This window comes from Microcaecilia unicolor, chromosome 1 (genome assembly GCF_901765095.1).
Source record: "Microcaecilia unicolor chromosome 1, aMicUni1.1, whole genome shotgun sequence".
NCBI lineage: Eukaryota > Metazoa > Chordata > Amphibia > Gymnophiona > Siphonopidae > Microcaecilia > Microcaecilia unicolor.
Window position 1 is genome coordinate 154,073,246 of NC_044031.1, and position 22,982 is coordinate 154,096,227.

Here is a 22,982-nt window from a genome sequence, read left to right on the forward strand (position 1 = left end):
TGCAGTGCACTGCACCCACCACTAGACTACTCCAGGGACCTGCATGCTGTTCTAATGGACCCGAGTATAACATCTGAGGCTGTCATAGAGGCTGGCAAGTAATGTTTTTCATCACATTTTGGGGGGATGAGAAGGGGGTTAGTGACCACTGGGGAAGTAAGAGGGGGTCATCCCTGATTCCCTCCAGTGATCATCTGGTCGTTTAAGGCACCTCTTTGTGCCTTTTTCATTATAAAAACAGGTCTAGCTCAAAACGTCTTAGTTCTAGTTCTGAACGATTTTGTTTTGTTCCATTATGGCTGAAAAATGTCCAAGTGTTGGGAATGCCCAAATCCCACCATTAACTCACCGCTGACATGCCCCCTTGTGATTTGAACACACTTCTGACAGACTTCATAGAAAAATGTCTAAAATATGGTTTTAAATACCAATTCGGGCGTTTTTGTGAGAAAAACGTCCAAATGCAGATTTATGCCACTTTTTGGATGTTTTTCTCTTTTAAAATGAACTCCATGGTATCCCATCTGATCCTTCACCACCTCAAGAGAGACGAAAATCTCCTTCAGAGGTACTCTTTTACTGGTTTGGTTCGGGAGATGACTACAGCCTTCCCATTTAAGTTGGAGATGGAGGAGCCTAGCGCAGAGATGTTATCTGTTCTGGGTTAAAAGTCTCTTCCTAAGAAAGGAATCACCGTGCCACTATCCTTAAAGATGCACTGATTAAGAACTGGGAAACTCCTCCCTCAGTGCAGGTCACCCCTAAGAAGGTGGATATGTAGTATTGTATCCAGAAGGCTCCCATTTGCGAGAGAGCCCAGCTGTCTCATCACCGTCTGGTAGTCAGATCTGCTCTCAAGCAAGCCAAGAGTACTCGGTCTAATACCTCAGCACCCCCCAGGGCAAGAGGCCAGAATTTTGGATTCTTTTTGGAGGGAGACTTTTCAGGCCTTGATGCTCATTGCCTACATCCAGTCCTACCAGCTCTACACAAGCCTTTACTTTGGAGTCTTTGGTGAACAGCCTGCTGATCTTTGCCAGTTGGCCAATAAGCAGATGAAGTGTCTGCATTATTTGGCCGGGGCAGCTATAATTCTTTTGATGTTTCATCCATACTGTGGTATGAGTGTGGGGATGGGCAGACTCTCCTGGCTGCATGTGTCTGACCTGAAACAGACAGTTCAAGAGAGGTTAGTGGACATGTTGTACCGAGGGGACAATTTGTTTGGAGAGAAAGTGGAAGAGCTCGCTGATCTCATTAAGAAGCATACTGACACCATCCACACACTTTCTTGGAAGCCTCCATCTGCATCTTCTTCAACAAGAAGATTTTTGACAGCAGTGCCGACCCTACCACTCTCAAAGGCCTAGGTACCAGCCTTTTACTTGGTCCACTCAGGCAATTCAGGACCAATGTCCCAGACCTCACCAGTCCCAGCCGGCTCCCCAGTCAAAGCAGGGCACGGGCTTTAGACTGGCTCCAGCATAGCATCCAAATTGCCTACCAGGAGCGAATTACATCAGCTCTCAGCACAACCAAGTACTTGTGGAGGAAATCCCTTGCAGGCATGAGCGGTTGAACCAGTACCATCAGGAGAAGAAGGGAGGGAATTCTGTTCCAGGTACTTTCTTGTCACCAAGAAAATGGAGAGATTCTGGCCCATCCTAGACCTAAAGGCTCTGAACAAATATTTGGCAAAGGAAAAGTTCAGGGTGATTTCCCTGTGCACCTTACTCCTCATCCAGGAAAATGATTAGCTATGCTCTCTGGATTTAAAGGATGCCTATTCCCACATTTCAGTACTTCCAAGTCACAGGAGGTATCTCAGATTTCAAGTGGGAAAATGCCACTACCAGTATCATGTTTTGCCATTGTGCCTAGCATCTGCCCCCTGAGTTTTCACCAAGTGCCTGGCAGTAGTCACGGCATATCTACGCAAACCAGGAGTGATGTTTCCCTACCTATACAATTGACTGGTCAAGAACACATCTCAGGAGGGGCCAAACGAGTCAATACGGATGACTATTCAGGTGTTGTAGTTATTGGGGTTTGTCTTAAATTATCACTAGTCCCATCTTCAGCCAATTCACCAATTGGAGTATATAGGAGCCTTGCTAGATATGGCGCAGGCTCAGGCCTTCGTTTGTCAAGCAAGAGCTGGTGATGCTTGCCTCACAGGTCCACAGCAGCCAGCAGGTTTCAGCTCGGCAAATGTTGAGAATTCAATGGGCCACATGGTTTCCACAATGCATGTCACACCCGTGGCACAGTTCCGTTGGAGAACGGCCCTGTGGACCTTAGCATCCCAGTGGTCTCAGGAAATGTCATCTGCATTCCACTGGAGCTGGCTCACACCCTTCTCTGGTGGGCAATCTGGTCCAACTTGACTCTGGAACTTCCATTTCAAATTCCACCATCTCAAAAGGTGTTGATAATGAATGCGTCCAATCTGGGCAGGGGAGGTTCAATTTCACATCAGTCTCCTCAAGCTCTGGGCCATTTGGAATGCTCTAAAGGCTTTCAGAGAGCGACTTCAGAACCACATTGTTCAAATTCAGACAGACAGACAACCAGGTTGCAATGTTCTCTCTCAACAAGCAGAGGGGGTACAGGCTCCTACCTCTTGTGTCAGGAAGTGGTGGGCATGTGACAATGTGCTCTCCTTCATAGGATGTACCTCTGTTTCACTTACCTTCCCAGCAAGAACAACTGCCTGGCGGACAAACTGAGCAGGATATTGCAACTGCACGTGTGGTCTCTCAGCATGGGCGTAACCTGGGAGATGTTCTGAGAGTGGGGCACCCCTTCAGTGGATTTTTTTGCCAGTCATCTCAACAACAGGGTCCTTTAGTTCTGCTACAGGCTAGGGTCACATGACAGACTAGCGTCAGATGCCTTTCTTCTATACTAGGGACAGGGTCTTCTGTATGTGTATCCTCCCATACCTCTCATAGGGAAGACTGCTGAAACTCAGACAAGAGCAGGGCAGCATGAGTCTGATCACTTCTTATTGTCTGTGGCAGATTTGGTTCCCTCTTCTTCTGGAACTGTCTTCCGTAGATCCGTGAAGATTGGACTGTTGTACGATCCTCATCACGCAGAACAAGGGGTCCCTTCTACATCCTAAACTCAAATTTCTGTCCCTCATTGCTTGGATGTTTAGAGCATAGAGTTTGGATCACTTGGCTTGCCTGAGGATGTCTCCCATATCTTTCTGGCTTCCAGGAAAGATTCCACTAAGAGGTGTTATTCTTTTAAATGGAAATGGTTTTCCTTCTGGTGTGAGGGCAAGGCCTTAGACCCCTTTTCTTGTCCTGCACAAAAACTACTTGAATACCTCCTGCAATTCTGAGTCTGGTTTGAAAACCAACTCCGTAAGGTTTCATCTTAGTGCAATTGGCACTTATCATCGTGTAGGAGGTGAGTCCTTCTTATCTGTACAGCCTTTAGTTGTCCGCTTTGAGAGGTTTGTTTTTGACAAAACCCCCTACCAAACCTCCAGTTGTGTCATGGGATCTCAACATAGTCCTCACCCAGCTGATGAAAGCTCCCTTTGAGCCGCTGGATTTCTGCCATCTGAAGTTTTTGACCTGGAAAGTTGTGTTTCTAGTGGCGGTCACTTCAGCTTGCAGAGTCGGTGAGCTCAAAGCCCTGGTAGCTCACCCACTGTATATTAAGTTCCATCACAGTGGAGTAGTCCTCCGCACAAACCCTAAGTTTCTTCCTAGGTAGTGTTGGAGTTCCATCTTAATCAGTCAATTGTTCGTCCAACAATTTTCCCTAGACCTCTTGCCCATCCTAGCGAAAGTGTACTGCATACTTTAGTCTGCAAGCGAGCCTTAACTTTCTATCTGGAGTGGACAGTCCACCCAGCTTTTCATGTCTTTTGAGCCCAACAGGTTGGAGGTGGCTATCAGCAAATGTTCACTTTCAAATTGGATAGCAGATTGCTTTTGCCCAGGTTGAACTGACTCTATAGGGCCATATCACGGCTAATAATGTCAGCTATGTCGGTGTCTGTAGAGCACTTGAGATCAGCTTCTATAGAGGAGATTTTTAAGGCTGCAATGTGGTCTTCAATCCACACATTCACATCTCACTACTGTTTGGATCAGGATACCCAACGCAACAGTCGGTTCAGACAGGCAGTTCTGCAAAATTTGTTTGGTGTCTAGAATCCCTCCTAGGCCCTGTTTTGCTCTGTTTCAGGCTGCACCTCCACTGCTAGTATTTATATAGTTTCAAGTTGATTGACGTTTAATGTTTAAAAACTCGATTATCATAGCTTTCTTGTTTTCGGTGAACCTGGTAGCTAGGGATTCCCATCTGTGAGAACAGGAAGGCCTGCTTGTCTTTGGAGAAAATGAAGATATGTACTTGTAGCTGGTGTTCTCTGAGGACAGCAGGTCAGCTATTCTCACATACCCTCCCACCTCCCCTTGAAGTTGTCTGTAGTTAGATTTTTGCTTTTTATACCTGACTGGAGGACCCATGGTCACGCATCGGGCAGGAAGGCACCAGCACGTGCGGTGGGACGCTGGTAGAAAGTTCTACGTTTTAAACTAGTCAACGTCCGCACTGTCTCCATCGGGATGGTGTCACCCATCTGTGAGAATAGACGACTTGCTGTCCTTGGAGTAAACTAGCTACAGGTAAGTATCTTTGCTTAATTGTAATTCTGCCAATGTTCTGGCCAAATTCTTTCCCTGAGCATGTCTGCTGTACAGGTACACTCCAACATGCCTTGTGCCTACTTTCAGGTATGACCTAATTTTATATGAGGGTAAAGCACCATTTTACTTGTGAATATGGTTTATAAAATCACCCTCTAAATGTTAGTAACAAGAGTTTTCAGGGATTTTTAAAAATATCTTAATGTATTTATTGCACATAAACTCCACAGGAGATGATGGCTTTTCCCAGACTGTGTCCTATTACAACCCAGACCAGCTTCCTCCAGAAAACTCTTCCTTCATGGAAAGAAGTTTTATTTGCCGGTTGAGGTGCCTCCTGGATAATTCCTCTGGATTCTTGGTGAGTAGTGCAAATATTTTATACAGGTTGCCTTTTGACTGGTAAACTCATAGCATAAGTATCTCACGTGGCACTCGTGAATAATTATATCGACACTTGGCTAAACACCACTAAAAAGATCACCTGCCTATCTGTTAATTCTCTGTGATTGGCACTACATGCCATGAGAACAGAAACATATCACAATACATGGAGCATGGTGGTGATGACAACCTTTGATACACATTTTAGTTTGAAGTGGTGCAGTGATAGCTTCAGTAATTTCTGACTTTGAATGTAAAATTCATTTGGTAATAAGATTTCATGTTTCCTCAGTCACTTCCGTTTAGTGACATGCCTCCCTTTTTAAAGCCTTGGGATTTTGTGCTGCCATGCCATGTTATGATGTCATAGAATTAGGTTGACCGCACCAAAATATATGAATGATAATAGTTGATAGAGTTATATTCTGTTTATTTCATTCTTGCTCAGTGTAATTCAGACTTTGTGGCTAATATAAAACCAAAAAAGCCAAAATTGGACAATCTAAATTAGGATTGTCTGGCAAATTGTCCTATATGAGAGTAGGGTGACTAGGCTCACAGTGCACATAGGCACATATGTTGTGCCTTTTTATAATAGCAAACCAAAAAGTAATTGTGAAAGCAAAAATAAAGCAGGAGCTATTTCAACAGTATCTAAACCATCTAGCGCCACATATCCATTTGTCAATTGAAGGGCTTATTTCCAAAACCCGCTAAATCTACGTTCGGCAAAAATGAGCTATAGTTTTGTATAGACAAAGAATATTATTATCTACCAGTATAATTAATTGTTGAAATGAAAAGCGTGTTTGTCATTCTTCTGCAGCCAAATTAAAATAAGATTTGTTTTCAACATCAGCTAAGTCCAGGTGGATGTGAATTCAGCCAGTTAAGTCTTATATTCTGTGGCTGTAACATACAAAGTATGATGGAATGCTGCAGCCAATAATGTAGTATGCTAGTTTTGTCACATGTAGTGGCATATTTAGATAAAAAGGCAACAGAAAAATGTTTGGACCAACAAGGAAAGAGAGGGAAACCAAAGTGCACAATACAAAACAAAAAAGAACAGCACTAAGGGCCTTCTAACCTGCTATACTAGTTCTGTTCTTCCAATAAAAATCTACCTGACATCTCTGTTCTGGGGGCTCTTAGCGCTGTTCTTCTTTTCAATAGAAAAAATGTTTTGCAATTTTAATCTTAGTTTTATATTTCTAATATGTTGCACCTAACATATTTATATTATTCAATTTCAAGATTTATGTGATAAGACTGACATAGAATGAAATGCATAGGTTTCTCTAAAATTCAATATTTTTTACGTATATAGCACATAATTCATGCAGTATTTTAAACAAAACTTAATTATGTGTTAGCTTTTTGAATGTATATTTATTCTACCTCTTGTGGGAAATGAAAAAAAAAAGTTTACTTTAAAAATTGATTTTTCTCTGATCCAACTAGAATGGACTTAGCAGGTTTTGGAAATAAGCCTTTGAATTATTAAAAACTCAGTTTGTTGAACTATGGACCATCATAGGGTCAAAGAGAATCCCATTAAGTTTGTGTTAAATGTGAGTGAGGGTGGGCTGTGGAACTGGGTAAGACAAGTCATACACACACACACACACACACACACACACACAAAATTACGTTGAAAGCAAATAGTATTTATTAAAGGTATCCCTTAAGGGCTCCTGTTCACTTCACAGGAAGGTAGGAAACAGTACTCAAAGCTAGTTCTGTAAACATAAGTGTCCTCTGGTGGCCTGCTCCTACAGGGCCACAGTATACATGAATATGTCTCAGCAGAAAGAGAAATACAAAGGGAGAAAAGGGATATAACAAGGAGTGCAGGAAGAAAGATGCCACAGCATTTGGAGGCAGCAGTGGGGAAGGTTTCTCTGATAGATGCAGTGGAGATGGAGAAGAGGAGTTCCAGAAATGCAAGACAGCATGGTAAATGAGGGACAGGAACAGAAGCCAACTAAAGAGGAAGAAGCATTGCAGGAGAAGGACCCAGAGGTGGAAGAATTAGCAGTTGAGCTGATGGCTTGTATAGAAATAGATAAATGCTGGGCTTCTGAGATAGAATGGTTACCGAAGTTGAAGGGGAGGTGTACTGAACTATGAGTAACAGCTGAACAGGCAATTTTTTGGATCCTCCCTTGACGTAAGTGTTGGGACCTGAGGCCCTGTATCACCTGGGCTGAGCCGCAGTACACATCCCCATGGGCGTATGCCTGAAGGGGTCTAACCAAAGGGGCAGATCGAGCCTCTTTGGAGCCTACAGGAGAGAATCTTTCCCTGTCATGGGAAAAACAGGAGAGCACAAAGTTCCAGAAGTGGGAGTCCTAGAAGTTCATCAGTTCTTGACCCCATGGATCAACATGTTAAATCGCTCCCTTTAATTGGTAGCATCTGCAGCAGTGGCTACTTCCTCTCCTAATGAGGCTTCCTTCTCTTCGTTTGAGCGTACCCCGCCTCCTCAACCAGGTATGACTTTGGTTAGTGGGACAGCTTGCCAGAAACGGAGCTTGACGATTCTCACGTTTAACTTTACAAGATGGATCTTTGGACTTCCGCGGTGCTGGGAAGCTTAGTTAAAACTTCACTACCAACAGCAGTCCAATTTACCTCTGAGTCAATATAGGAAGGTACTGTTTTGTCTGATAAAATGGGTTTTTTTTACAGGATATGTGGCAGGTTGTTAGAAGGATTGAACATTCGGTTCAAAGGACTTTTCCTTTCTTATGTAAATTTACACAAGAAGGTTCTGTTAAAATTGCACAACATGAACAGAGGAATTAGAGGTGGAAACTGCATTGCATAAGTCTAAGCAATCTATAACAGCCTTGCAATCCACAGCTGTTTCGACAGTTAAAGACAGTAGTTCAATTCACTTTCAGCTGGAAGTGTTGGAAAAAAAATTGCGCACTAAGAACCGTAGGATGCTTAATTTTCCAGTGACTCACTACCTGGCTCCTTTAGAGCCATTAAAAATGCATTTAAAGGGGCAAGATGGCATCTGAATAGGACGTGTGTGAAACAGCTCCTCACTCAACTCCCTCTTGCTGTTTTATTTCCTTAAAAAAATACATTTCCATGCCCAAGAGACGGGGCAAACAGAGGGCTTACCCTGCTCCCTCTGCAAGACAGGAATTGGGACCGATGGACCGTTTCACTGTTCCCAGAGTAGAATTGACTGGGCAACAACCCTTGCTGCAGGAGGGATCGATGAGAGGAGAACCGACCTACCTGCCTGAGGGAGAGACCACTCTGAGCCCAGAGGAACGGAGTCCTCCTTCGATGCCGGCAATGCTGGCAGACCAGAGCCCTGGATTGACTAGACCCGATGAGGAGATGTCTGATCTGGGAGCAGGGGCAGACTCTGCTAGCAGAACGCCAAGTGCAGCAGTGCTGGTGGTTACTGGTGAGAATACCGAAGGAGTAGGAGTTGAATCACAGGAGAGCAAGACTGGCTCTGAGAAAGGAGCTCAGGAAGAGGTAACATTGAAATTATTTCCTAAAAAACCGGAGAAAATAACCCTAGAAAAAATTTGGGATGCTTTGGAATGTTTAGAAGATTCTTTAACCCAGAAACTATCTCCAGTAGTTAAAGTTACTCAATCAAATCAAGCTAAAATAGCAGACTTGGAAAAACAGTTGGAACAATCTAAAACTTTTGAATAAACAATTATACTTGAAACAAATCAAATTAGAGAGAGTCAAATAACTTTAATAAAAGAAAATGTATACTTACATAGGAAAATAGAAACTTTAGAAAATTTACAAAGGATGAAAACATTGAGATTTATAAATTTTCCTAAAGTTCCAGCAGTGGCTCCTTTAATAACATACTATCTTTCTGAAGTATTAAAAATTGCTGAACAATTGTTTCCACCTGTAGCAAGGATTTATTATTTGGCTCCCTATGTTAAGAAACTAAGTGAGCGCATAATACCATCTATGGAAACCCCATTTGAGGAGCTAAATTTGAATTTATCACAAACAATTGAAGATGAACTATGTGGAGTACAACCTGCTACATTAATTATAGACTTTGTTCTACAGCCGGATCGGGACTGGATCTTGAAAACTTTCTTTAAACATAGACATGAAATCTTTCTGAATTGCAAAGTCAAAGTATTTCCTGATATTGCTAGACAAACTCAGAAAAGACGTCAGTCTTTTTTGAAACTTCGTGATCGTGTATTGTCACAGGGGGGAATTTTCTGGCTTAATTTTCCTTGCAAATGTGTTGTTAAATTTCAATCAATTAAATATGTTTTCTTTGAGAGTGATCAGTTAGCAAAATTCCTGGACTCCAGACAAGAACCAGCCGTAAACTCTCTTGTGCTTCCTCCATTAGTATCTACTCCGTGATAGGATAAGTGGGAACATGTTCTACTCATTTTTTCCTATGTTAACCAATTTTTGAATTGTGCCTTGCCTATAATTGTGGACTTTAGCAGTAATTATCATTTAATAGATTTTCTTTATAAAATATTTTCTTGTATGGTATGGTAATACTCCTTTTCTGTACAAGTGTTTCTTGTAAAATTCATTAAAATTACAAATAAATTAAAAATAAATAAATAAAAAGCATTTAAAAACTGTTTTATATTCTCAGGGTGATTCTTTATCAGTTGAGAGTACATATTTTGTTATGAGAATCTCTACCCAGTTTAGGGAGGAGGGTGGATTAGACCAGATTGGCTATGCTGAAAGTCTCGATGTATCTCTTGGAGTGATCAAAAAATTTAACTTCTAAAAGGGCTACATTTGTTGGTTAAATTTTGCTCTTGAGATTGAGAAGACCGCTATACTTAAACTGTCTTTTGCAAAGAAGAATACGCCTTTCTGTGAAGAGCAGATTGCCTAGGCAAACACAGTTACATAGGAAACAGTTCCTGTAGCTGAAGTCTAAAGCTTTAGCTGTAGGGGTGACCTTTTTAATAAAATGTCCATGCACGTGCCTGGTCACATATGGGAATATTAGGTATATGTTTGTTGATCCCTCTCATTTAGAATCTTTCCTTTTAGATAAACTGGTTCTTCAAGAAGATATTAGTTAAGGCATTATTGGGTTGTGTATGATGAATGTGGATGCGTATGCTATGTATTTTTCTGCCCTCTGTTCAGTTCTTTTTACTTTTCAAATGTAATGTTTTTCGTTGAACGCTAGTTGTTTTCAGCTCTCGTGATGTGGACTAAATAATATAATTTCTTTAATGTATCTTTCCTTATTGGTTTTGCTTATTTTTCTTTAGTGTGTGTTGTAATAATTATGGATAATTAAAAAAAAAGATACTGAGGAAGATCCAAAATATCAAATTGAAACAAGCTGTCAGTATTGAGAGCAACACAGGTGATTATAAAGGCTAAACACTGAGAACCACAGAAATACAGGAACCTGGTTCATTCTGCACAAGTCAAATATTCAGACTTGAAAGCCATTACAAATATATACAACAAAAGCTGTCCCATGCAATGGGCCAGCACACCTACAATATGCTCCCTTTTATGCCCATGCATCCTGTAGTATACATATTTAGATAGCACCATTGTAAAATTGACATTTTATATGTGCACACAATTTAATCATGTGGATGATACACAAAGCTTCTAATATGTCTTCCTATACCTCTTCCCACGCAAACTATAGATCATAACCCCCTTGCCATGTGCCACTCAGAATTTGCTCCTTCCTGCTTTTGAGCTTTCTCACTTTATCCCTGTCCAGTGGAATCTATTTTCTTTTCCTGGTATCCAGGATATTTCTTTCCCATTCTCTTTTAAATATGAACTGACAAAGGTGGGTTTCTGGAATATAGCATCAATGGTGGATTAACATCAAAAATTCTAGAGGCTAAACAATATCCTTTTGATGTTGCATGTGAGATCCCATGATTTTAGTGTGACTGTTTGAATTCTATCCATAACATTTAACCATTGTTTAATTTACCCTGCTCTAATACTCTTCATCTTTTTCTGAATATTTGTGGAATTCTCCTGCAGACTGGGTTTCTCAATAAATAACCTGGTTGATATTCAAAATGATTTACCTGGCTAGAAACAGCTGCTGACCAGTTAAATCACTTGTTCGGGGCGGTCGATATTCAAAATGATTTACCTGGCTAGAAACAGCTGCTGACCAGTTAAATCACTTGTTCGGGGCGGTCGATATTCAAAATGATTTACCTGGCTAGAAACAGCTGCTGACCAGTTAAATCACTTGTTTGGGGCTATCTACAGATTTTCAGCAGCACTTAACCGGTTATCACCTAAATGAAAACTAGCTATTTGGTAACTGCATAAATAGGACTGTGTTTTATGTGGTCCCATCTTTATGTGGCAACCCATGGCAGGTTAAGTTCTGAAAATCGCTTAACTGGCTATGTGTTAGGCAGTGCTACATAAACCAGATATTCAAAGCACCAGCACAGGGCCTGGCATTGAATATCCAGGAATAATGCCGGCGGCAGTCAGCAAATCGGTCACTGCCACCGGCTGAATATTTACCCCAACAATTATAGTGGATAGATTGAAAGATAAGTTCAAATATAATGAAAATAGCACTGGGTTGTATTGTCTAAAACTCTTGAAAGATCCAATAGCACCAGGATTTAGGGACACACAACAAAAATGAGTTGGCATAAATTACTTTTTTTTTAAATATCATATTAGCTAACCAAAGCACTTATATCCACTGATAACATTTCCATAATGAAAGTGCTGTGATAACAGGCTTTAGAGGATTTATTTCGAATGTAAAATTGTAAGTATCAACATTTTTTTTTTCTTCCTCTCAAGGCTATGAATTTTCAAGGACGGTTGAAGTTCCTTCATGGACAAAATAAGAAAGGAAAAGACGGATCAGTGATTCCTCCTCAGCTGGCACTGTTTGCATTCGCTTCTCCACTGCAGTCTCCATCTATCTTAGAGATTCGAACCAAAAACTTTATTTTCAGAACTAAACATAAACTGGACTTTACTCCCATAGGTTGTGATGCAAAGTAAGTGACAAATCAGATACATAATATTAAATTAACTAATTTCTTTCCTTAAACTCAAATAGAATTATCTAAGCTACCAATAAATAGTGCAGTCTTGTTGCATGTACAAGTATATTCTGTTTTTATTTAACTACAAACTTGACTTCTGTTGTACAAATGCTTATCATAAAATTAAAATGAAAATATAAAAAGGTGACAATGAAATCTCAGTTACTGGAACTGCAGAAAGTCACAGTAATGTGACATGGCTGATTCATTCAAGATAAGTAGTACAATATTAACAGTACCCGAAAAATAATTTAAATGTAGTTTTGTTACTAGTAACTAGTTCAGAGTACTTCTTACAGTATTGAAACTTTTTTCTACAAAGTATTAGAATTTTATAAATGTGGTTATGCTATTAGTGTCATCCACATACATGTCCTTGGTGATAGCTCACTTGAGGCCTGACTTATTAACATGCCCGAATCAGTTAACCTGGGAGTTTGTGAGTTTTTAGTATAGGCCCATATTAGCAACACCGTGACTTGAAAGCACACACTAATTCCCAATTTAGTTGTCAAATGTAGAATGGGAGAAAGGTCTGGACAGAGACTGCACCTTACAGTTTCCACAGAGATAGTTACCACATATTTATTGCTAATAAAGCAGTAGGTGGCGTAAACTGCATCCACATTCTCTTAAGGGCAAGCAAGATAGCTAGTCCTTACAGATAGGTGATTTTATCTAAGATGGTATTGAGTCATTGTAGGCAAACACTGAAATCTGCCCAGTGTGCAGCTACAGCCCAACAAAATGCTAGAAATTATTAGGAAAAGGATGGTAAATAAGACAAAAGTATTATAATGCCTCTACCACTCCATAGTGCGACTTCACCTTGAGCACTGTGTTCAAGTCTGGTCGCCATATCTCAAAGAAATAGTGGAATTAGAAAAGGTTAAAGGAGAGAGACCAAAGTAATAAAGGAACTGGACCTCCTCAAATATAAGGAAAGGCTACAGAGGTTAGGACTCTTGAGCTTGGAAGAGAAATGACTGCGAGGAGATATGATTGAGGTCTACAAAATCTTGAGTAGTGTAGAACAAGTAAAAGTGAATTGATTTTTTTTTTACTCTTTCAGAAAATACAAAGACTAGGGGACACACAAGTTACATATAAATACAAATATGAGGAAATATTTTTTCACTCAACGTATAGTTAAGCTCTGGAACTCGTTGCTAGAGGATGTGGCTAGCGCATCTGGATTTAAAAAGGATTTGGACAAGTTCTGTAGGAAAAGTCCATAGTTTGCTATTAAGATAGACATGGGGAAGCTACTGCTTGCCCTGGGATTGGTAACATGGAATGTTGCTACTATTTGGGTTTCTGCCATGTGTTTGTGATCTGGATTGGCCACTGTTGGAAACAAGGATACTGGACTAGATGGACTATTGGTCTGACCCAGCATGGCTATTCTTTTGTATAGTAGATTGTTCCAGAAACCTTTGAGAGAGAGCACCTGCATGCATACACCTTCCTGTTCAGCACTATCACTTGGACCTCCCCCAGTCTTCATTTTTCCATTTAGCCTACCAGATGCCTCTTTTTGCTGCACTCTCACGATAACTTTTCATACTTTTTCATCCTGTTATGCAAACCTATTTAAAATTAGAGATTCTCGCTTTAGAGGGGGCGTTTATGAGCATCCATCAAGATGGCTGCTTAGGCATACACTCTGGATCTTGATTCATCAGAATCTAACCTTCTACCCTGAAAACTTCACCTATCTTAGGCAAAACTGCAGTTTTCAGGAGCCTAAAATGTCTGCTCCAAAGCCTGCAAAGCCAGAGTTTGCTAATATAACATCCCAGGAGGTAAAGGGTTCAAAACAGGTGCCTCCATCTCCACAGAATTTATTTATTTATTTATTTATGCATTCTTGTATCCCACTATTATCCAAAACCAAATTTTGTGCAGTGTGGCGAGGGCATCTGTAGTTTGTGTGGTTATTCATAGAGTTTTTGAAGAGGAAAAGATAGTGGTAGTGTGTGTGTTCATTTTTAGAGTTTTGGTGATGTTTTTTTCATGTAGTTTTTGATGAGGTAGATTTGAAAGGAAGGCGACAGTATCTTTGTGATTAGCTGTAGAATTTGTTGAAGTAGGTTTTTATTTCTTTTCTGAACTGGAGGAGGTTTGTGATACTTCTTATGGCTTTTGGTATTGAATTCCACCATTTGGAATCCTAGTAGCTAAATCCTACTGTGTAGATAGTTTTGTAGATGGTGTTTTTACAGTTGGATAAATGTGTAGGAGTAGGTAGTTTTACTGGGATGGCATTTCTTGAGGATAGTTCAATCATGTTAAGCATATGTTCGGGTGCCATTCCATATAGTATCTTGAAGATTAGGGTGCTCGCTTTGAAAAATATTCTTGCCCTGACTGGTAGCCAGTGTAGTATTTCAAGCAGTGGGGTTGCTGTTTCGTATTTTGACTTCTTGAAAATCAATCTTGCTTCTGTGTTTTGGACTTTTGCAGCAATTTTAGTGTGTTTTCCTTGCACCCTGTGTATGCTGCATTGCAGTAGTCTAGTTGTGATAGTATTGTTGATTGGACCAGTATCCAGAAAGATTGTCTAGGGAAATAGTCTCTTATTCTTAATTTCCATAGTATTCTGAATCATTTTGATGTTACTGCTGATATTTGATTGTCCAGTGTTAGAAGTTGTCGAGAATGATTCCTAGTATTTTAAGTTGTTTCGATGTGGTATGTTTGTTTTTGAATTTTTAGTAGGATGTGGGGTTGTGTGGGCTGGATAGTACTAGGAATTTAGTTTTGTCTCTGTTCAGTTTGAGTTTGAAAGTTGTTGCCCTTTCTTCCATTAGTCCAATCCTTTTTAAAAATTTTGTCTCGTATGTTTGTGATATTTTTTTGGAAAGGTATGAAGATGGTGATGTCATCTGCGTATATAAATGGGTTGAAACCCTTTAATTCCAGTTTTTTTCTGAGTGGCGTCATTAATTTTGGTTATCCCTACCTGTGATTTTGGGCATCTCTCCACCCCCCCCCCCCCCCCCCCAATCCTTGTCTGTCCTTGTCACTGCATTTATATCTATCAAAAAATATAAACTGTTTTTATCTGCTTAGTTAATATTGTGATTGTGATCTGATCTCTTTCCTTTTGCCTATCATACCTTGTTTACCTTTCCATGTTCAATTCACATATTCTTAAAACCTTACTATTACTTTTTATTACAATTTATAATATTCTCCTTCAATACTTTGTAATTCTATTTACTATGTAAGCCGCATTGAACCTGCTGTGTGTGGGGAAAGTGCGCGGGGTACAAATGCAATAAATAAATAAATTACATTGAACAGTATTGGTGATTATGGGCGATCCCAGTGGTACCCTGCACTCAGAGATCTATGAGGCTGATGTTTGGTTGTACATCTTTACAATGTAGGATCTGGTCTTTAGGAAGCCATTGAACCAAGTTGCCACTTCACCACTGATTCCTATGTTGTCAAGCAGTGTCCTTAGTGCGCTGTAGTCTACTAGGTTGAACGCACTTGACATGTCAAATTGTATTAGTAATATATTTTGTCCTTGGCATATTATGCTTCTGAATTTCGTTAACAGGGTTGCTATGACTGTCTCAGTGCTGTGTTGTGGTCCGAAACCTGATTGGGGTTTATGAAGTATTGACAATTCTGTTAGTTGTTGTATTACTAGACCTTCCATCGTTTTGGTCAGTAGTGGTATTGAAGCTACTGTTTGTGATATCACTGATCTTGCTGATAGTGTTATTGGGGATAGGTGTGAGTACTATATCGCCTTTGTCGGTTGGAAATTGACCTCTTTCAAACATGTATATGATGTGTTTGAGGTACTCGATGAACCAGTCTGGTGGGTTTTTCATTTGTCAAGTAGGCAGTATACATGCATGTATTTTGTCAGTAGTGTCTTTAGTGTGTCTAGTTGGGGTGGTTTGAACATGGTCCATATTCTGTCTGCTGTGGTGTGGTCGTGTGTTTCACAGTCCTGTAAGTAGTCTATGATGTTTATTTGTGGTTTCGCAAGGTTTGTTATTTTGTTTTTGAAGTATTGTGCAAGCTCATCTGCAGTTGGTAGTGTTTCAGTTGTCACCAATATGTTCTGGGTTTTCAGTAGTTTGTTTATGAGTTTGAATGTTTTTTTCATATTGGTCTGGTCAAGGTTCATATATTTCTTTATGCTTTCTTTATGCTGTTTGTGTATGTTCTTATGGCTTTTCTCTATATGGTTTTGTTTGCGTCTGTTACTCAAAAGTATCAGTGATGCACATGTAGTAAGACTTTGTTCCAACACAAGTGAAATCCCTAGGTCAAGTGGAAGAGTTGGTGGAAACGCAGATGCTTGCTTGAGAGGAACATTATTAAGGTACTTTAAAAGATGATCTTTTTACTGTTCCTTGATTTGCCACCAGATTCAGCAGCTTGCAGGTATCTCAGTACCTCAGGCTGCTGAATCCAGTGAAAAGAATAATGCTGCTTGCTAGCCACCTTGCAAGCAATGTTATTCCAGCAGCCTTCTGCTCCTAGGCCAGAGATTGAGGGCTGTCTGAGCTTCTACCCCCACCCTTGATCAAAGTCCCAGCCCACTGGATAAAGTTCCTCCCATGAAGCCTCCAACCTCCATAATTTCCCCAACCCACCCCATGCCCGTATCTATGTTCCCTGGTGGTCTAGTGGTCCCTAGACAACAGTGATCCCCAGTTGCTAGGGGCCTGCACACAGGGGACTAGGAATCATTCCTTCCCAGGGACCACTAGACCTCCAGAGCACACAGGTATGGGGAAAATTATAGAGGTTGGGGGCTTCATCAGGGAAGTAGAGACTTTGATTGGGGGAGAAGGGAGAAGCTCAAGCCCTCAGTCTCCGAATCAGGAACATAGGGCGAGTAATGCTGCTTGTGAGGTTTCTTGCAAGCAACGTTATTCTTTTAACACAAGAATTATGGAGGTTGAGAGCTTGATGGGGGGGGGGGGGGGTCCGGAATTTGCACCACAGCCCCTTTAAACTCTAGCCAGGAACACTGGACTGTTTGCGTTCCAGTGGTCCTAGCACCATAAAATACTATCATTTTCTGCCCATAGCACGACTTATATTGTATCACCAGAAGTCACGTTATCCTTTTTACATAGTTATGAGCTGCTTTATGTGCATTTGCATGTTTTGCATCTCATTACTATTTAATCTGCAGCAACAGATTCATCACCACAGTATAATAGGTCAAGCTGTGTTGGGGCCCTTTAAAATATACAAAAGATGAAGGCAGATAAAGACCATATGGCCTGTCCAGTCTGCCCATCCATGCTGTCTACTCTCCCTTCCATTTCCTTAGAGATCCTATATATTTGTCACATTAAGGTGCAAATAATGCACCTACCCTAGCTGAGATAATATTTAACCATTTCTCCTACCTCATGTGCACCTTTCTTTAAATTAGTCAACTTATTTTCTAACGCCTCTTACTCTCTTACATCTATGGGAGTCTTTTACTTTACTAAAGCTTAGCTTGAATTATCTGCTGCAGGGCCCATTTTATTCCAATGGGCTCTGCTGCAGATAACTCCAGCTAAGCTTTAGTAAAAGACCCCCTATATGTTAACCATCTCTCTGGCCTCGTGTGCAACTTTCTTTAAATTAGTCACCTTACTTTCTAACTCCTCTTACTCTCTTACATATCTATATGTTTCATCATTGCTTATACCCTACACCATCAGTTAAAATGTTCTATTATTTATTGTGTTGGAATTGTAAGTAGTATACCATACTTTGTATTGTTATGTGAATGTTTTTACCTCTGTAATTGTCTATTGCTCATGTTTGATTTATTCTTATTGTACACCGCCTTGAGTGAATTCCTTCAAAAAGGCGGTAAATAAATCCTAATAAATAAATAACTTAAAGACCTGACACAGCTTGATAACAGCTCCCCTTAGTCTATTTGGCAGGAGGGCCCTAAGAAGCTGCATATTTCGGCAACAGCCATGCTAGTAATTGTGGTTAGAAACGGAAAGGGAGTGGTTCTAGGTTTGAACTAAGTGGGAAATTGTGTATGCTCATCTTCCCGGTGTACAAAGGAAGAAGATGATGATAAAACTATTTCAGATACAGAGAGAGAGAGTTTATAGGTAATCATACTTTGGCTTGAAGCTGGGATATAGCCTTGCAGTGTAGATGGGAATAACTGGGCAGACTAAATGCTCTCATGGACTGTGTTAATAGAAAGTTGTGACCCGCTATGTTTTTTTGATCTCACCATAAATTGTACTGTACATTATTATGTTGCTTTTTCTGTTGTGCTTGATTGTTTTGATTCTTTTTTGTTGTTGTTATAGAGGGAAACTTGTGCTTGGATACACAGAAGCAGAATTATGTATGAGAGGAACAGGATATCAGTTTATTCATGCTGGTGACATGCTGTATTGCGCCGAGAACCATGTCCGAAGTAAGTTGCATTCACTTTATAGATATGCTGCATGTAATACAATGCAAACAAAAAAAACAGCACCACGGGCCTTTAAAAATGGAACACAGTTCTTTAATGAATGAGCCTTGACAAAAAGACCCGACACGGGCCGTGTTTCGGTGACTAGCACCTGCGTCAGGGGTCTACATAGAATACAAAACATAGAAATAATATATTTTTAAAATTTTTTTTAAAATATAATGAGTAAAACCAAAGATTAATATTTAGACTCATCAAGCATACATATATAAGCCTATATAAACACCTAAAGCATTTAATATTTTAACATTGCATTTAATATTTTAACATTCTCATATATTATTATATAGTAATTTGAAAATAAATGGATAATTAATCAAAACAGTTCTAAATGTTCTTCTATAAATATGAAAATAATGATTTAAAGGAAGAAGACTACCTCTGAGTCCAAGTTTGATCATTTAAAGACTTTAACTGGACAATTAGCTCATCTGCCAAAACATTTTGGCGCTCAAAACACATTGACTCGGCTAGGCGAGTTTCTGAGTTGCAGGCGTTTTCCTTTTGGTCTCTGATTTTGGAGTTTTCTAAGAAATGGGTAGTTTTGTGCCCTGTCCCTTCTTTCCTTCCTAAGGTCGTATAAAGATTTTATTTGAACCAAACGGTGGTTTTGTCCTTACTAGGCTCTTTCTCTGGGTCAGAGGAACAGTTACGTTTGTGGAAACTGGATGTCAGAAGAGTTCTTAAGCAATATTTGCAGTCTGTGGCGGAATTTAGATGCTCAGATCATCTTTCCTGGCTTGTTGGGGGTTCCCGCAAAGGGCTGGCGATGTCTAAGGCCACTATTTCTAGGTGGCTTAAGGAAATGATTGCTTCCACTTACCTTCTTTCCGGGAAACCTGTTCCAGAAGGAGTGAAAGCTGCATCATGGACTGAGTGCTTCTTAGTGCCTCCTTTAGAAATCTGTAAATCAGCAACGTGGTCTTCCTTACATTCTTTCTCTAAGCATTGTACACTAGATGTACAGTGTTATCAGGATGCAGTTTTTGGTGCAAGCATTCTTACGACAGGATTACGGGTTCCTTCCATAAATGTACTGCTTTGTTGTTTCCCATCAGTCACTTTCTGGGCCAGTCCGGAGGGACGCTAAGAAAGTAGAAATTAGATCTTACCTGCTAATTTTCTTTCCTTTAGTCCCTCTGGATCGTCCCAGTTTCCTCCCTCTGTTTGGGTTATGTAGTCGGGGGGGGGGGGGGGGGGGGGGTTGGTTCTCTCGGTTAGCCATAGAGCTGCTTTGTGCATTTGAAGTTTCTTTATTTAAAAACAGACAAACAAACAGACACAATCCAATTTAATATATGCAATATCTATTTGGTTGTATGCCATCAGTGGCTGTTTGAGTTTCCTGGTTGCACAGAATGTTATTCCCATCAGTGGCTGTTTGAGTTTCCTGGTTGCACAGAATGTTATTCTTCACACTCTTCTCCTGCTTTATTAGGAAAATACTGAATCTATCTCTAGTTCTCCGAGGACAAGCAGGCTAAATATTCTTACGTATGGGTCGTCATCTGCGACGGCCCAGAAGACCGGAACTTTGAAAAGAAAGAGAACTCTCCAGAACACACCGTCGCTCGGACCGAACACACTGTGCATATGCGAACGGCTTCCTGCCCGTGACGCGAACGTGCCTCAGTTCTTTTTTTTTTTTTTTTATCTGCGACTGGGAAACTTGTTGTTTTGCCTCGTTCCCTTCTTGGCTCAGGAGACGTTTCCGGCGTTTTTCGTCTATTTTCACCTATTTTTTCTTCTCTTTGTAAAATATAAAGAAAAAAGATCCTTTTTCCGTTAATTTTCTTAGTTTTCTTTTTCTTCTTAAGGTTTCCTTAATTTTTCGATGCGGCCATTCTTTAGGCTACTCGGCCAGACTGTTTTCCCCTTTTTGTGCCACTTTTTCTTGGCACCATCGAGCCTTTTGATTTTGCGACTGCCGTTTTCCCTCCATGTCATCGAGGACACCCAGCGGCTTCAAGCATTGTACTCGGTGCAACTGGACCATTTCAAGTACCAACCCCCACACGTGGTGTCTCCAGTGTCTTGGGCCCGGCCATCTGCCAGCTTCTTGTAAGCCGTGTAAGTTGATGAAAAAGCGGACCCAGGTGGCTCGAGAGGCTCAGCGTGAGAAACATATTCCAGATCGGTCCGGTCCTACGACGTCGGCATTGGTACCGAGGTCGGCGGCGTCGACATCGGGAGTCCAGGTAATGGCTGCCGAAAGACTGCGTCGGACCCGGCCCCGAGGAGGCGTGTGAGGGTTCCACGTCCTCCTCTTTGGTACCAAGGAGTGTCGATGACAGGCGTCGAGCGAAGGCTAAGAAGCACCGTCATTCGATCTCCTTCCGTGCACGTTACCGAGAGCTCCGGGGAGCCGAGGAAGTCAGCACCCGAGAAGCGTCGGCGCTGAGAGGACCACTCACCCTCCATTCAAGAGGTGCCGATGCGTCGGTCATATGGCAGCCTGGTACCGGCTCCCGAGCTCCTTCGGACTCTACAACCGACTCCTGCACCGGCCCCCCAGCCTTTACCAATGGAAGCTCTCGACGAGCGTATCAGGGCCCTTCTTCCAGAGTTTCTGGAAGGGTTGCTTCGCCAGTCAGCATCGGTGTCGGGGGTGCTTGCGCCTTCCGTACCGACTGCAGAGGCGGCATCTGGGCCATCGCCTGTGAGGAGGTCCAAGCAGTACCGGCGTCGGCTGCCACCCGGGTTGACTCCCCCTCAACGTCGGTGGAGGAAGCTTTGCCAGAGTCCAGGCAGGGGTCGACTTCTCGACACCCCCCCACGAGGTCGTCGATCCTTGATGTCGAGACAGGCTCGGGTTCGGGCTGCTCTTAGGGAGCTCTTGTCCGATACCAATAACAAGCACTCGTGGGGAGATGAGGAAGACCCCAGATACTTTTCGGAGGAAGAGTCGTGTGGGGTTCCCTCTGTTCCTACTCCGCCAGTTGAGAGTAGAATGTCTCCACCTGAGAGTCTCTTTCTCGTCTTTTGTTAGGGAAATGTCTAAGGACATTCCATTCCCTAGGAGGTTGTGGATGAGCCCAGGGCCGAGATGCTCGAGTTCTTGGATTATCCTTCTCCGCCTGCTGAGGTTGCTACGGCCCCCTTGTATAACACACTGAGGGAAGTGCTTATATGAAATTGGTCATGCCCTCTTTCTAATCCAGTTGTCTCCAAAAAATCTGAATCCCAATACAGAGTCCATGGAGAGCCTGTAACGGTGAAGGCCCAACTTCCTCAAGATTCCATGGTGGTGGACTCTGCTCTCAGAAGAGCCAAATGCCTATTCTCTTTTCATTTCCATTATCCATGATGTTTTGTAAGCCACATTGCGCCTTCAAAGAGGTGGGAAAATGTGGGATACAAGTACAATAAATAAATGAGTACTAGAGACTATGCCTCGGCACCCCCAGGCAGAGAGTCTAGGACCTTGGATTCGTTTGGGAGGAGAACGTATCAGGCTGCTATGCTCGCCGCCAAGATCCAAACGTACCAGCTCTACTCGAGCATCCACTTGTGGAACTCGGTGAGGCAACTGTCCAGTTTAGTTGAAGCACTTCCTCCGGAGCTTGCTGAACCTTTTCACCAGGTGGTTAGACAGCAGAAGGCGTGTCGAAAATTCCTGGCCAGGGGGGTCTTACGACACTTTTGATGTGGCATCCCGAGTAGCTGCTCAAGGTATAGTGATGCACAGACTCATGGCTGCGTGTCTCTGACCTGGATCAGAAGACCCAGCAGCGAATGGCGGATGTTCCTTGCCAGAGGGATAATCTTTTTAGAGAAAGTAGAGGACATGGTCGATCAGATTAAAAAAACATCATAACGCCATGGATTCTCTCTCCCGCCAGACGTCTTCTGCTACTGCCTCCTCTTCTAGGAGGTTTTTTGGAGGGAAGAGGAGTGCTCCCTATTCCTATAACAGGCGTAGGTACACTTCTTCTCGGCAGCCGGTTCAGGCTCAGTCCCAGCATGCGTGTTTCTGTCAACGCAGTGCGCCTAAGGCCCCTAGGGCTCCCCAGCAAAAGAAAGGGACGGGCGTTTGATTGGCTCCAGTGCAGCGTAGCCTCGGAACAAGTGACCATGCCGGACGGCTTACCCGTCGGGGGAGGTTGATATATTTTCACCAAAGGTGGCCTCTTATAACCTCCGACAGGTGGGTTCTTCAAATAGTCCGGTTAGGATACACTCTCAATCTGGTATCCGAGCCTCCAAATTGCCCACCGGGAGCTCAGTCCTTCAGCTCCCAGCACAAGCAGGTACTTGCAGAGGAACTCTCCACCCTTCTAAAGCCAATGCAGTCGAAGCCGTTCCACCAGGGGAAGAAGGGCTGGGATTCTATTCCAGGTACTTCCTTGTGCAAAAGAAAACGGGGAATGCGTC

At 41.9% G+C, this 22,982-nt stretch overlaps 1 protein-coding gene across 2 annotated transcripts in view; it reads left to right on the forward strand.

Annotated features, from left to right (window-relative positions):
• AHR (aryl hydrocarbon receptor) overlaps positions 1 to 22,982 on the forward strand; it is a 225,378-nt gene that overhangs the window by 157,300 nt on the left and 45,096 nt on the right. For both annotated transcript variants that reach the window (XM_030201479.1, XM_030201488.1), the window contains exons 6-8: positions 4,904 to 5,034; positions 11,874 to 12,076; positions 18,439 to 18,548. In XM_030201479.1, the coding sequence (XP_030057339.1) occupies positions 4,904 to 5,034; positions 11,874 to 12,076; positions 18,439 to 18,548 (444 nt within the window). The remainder of the gene's footprint in view (positions 1 to 4,903; positions 5,035 to 11,873; positions 12,077 to 18,438; positions 18,549 to 22,982) is intronic.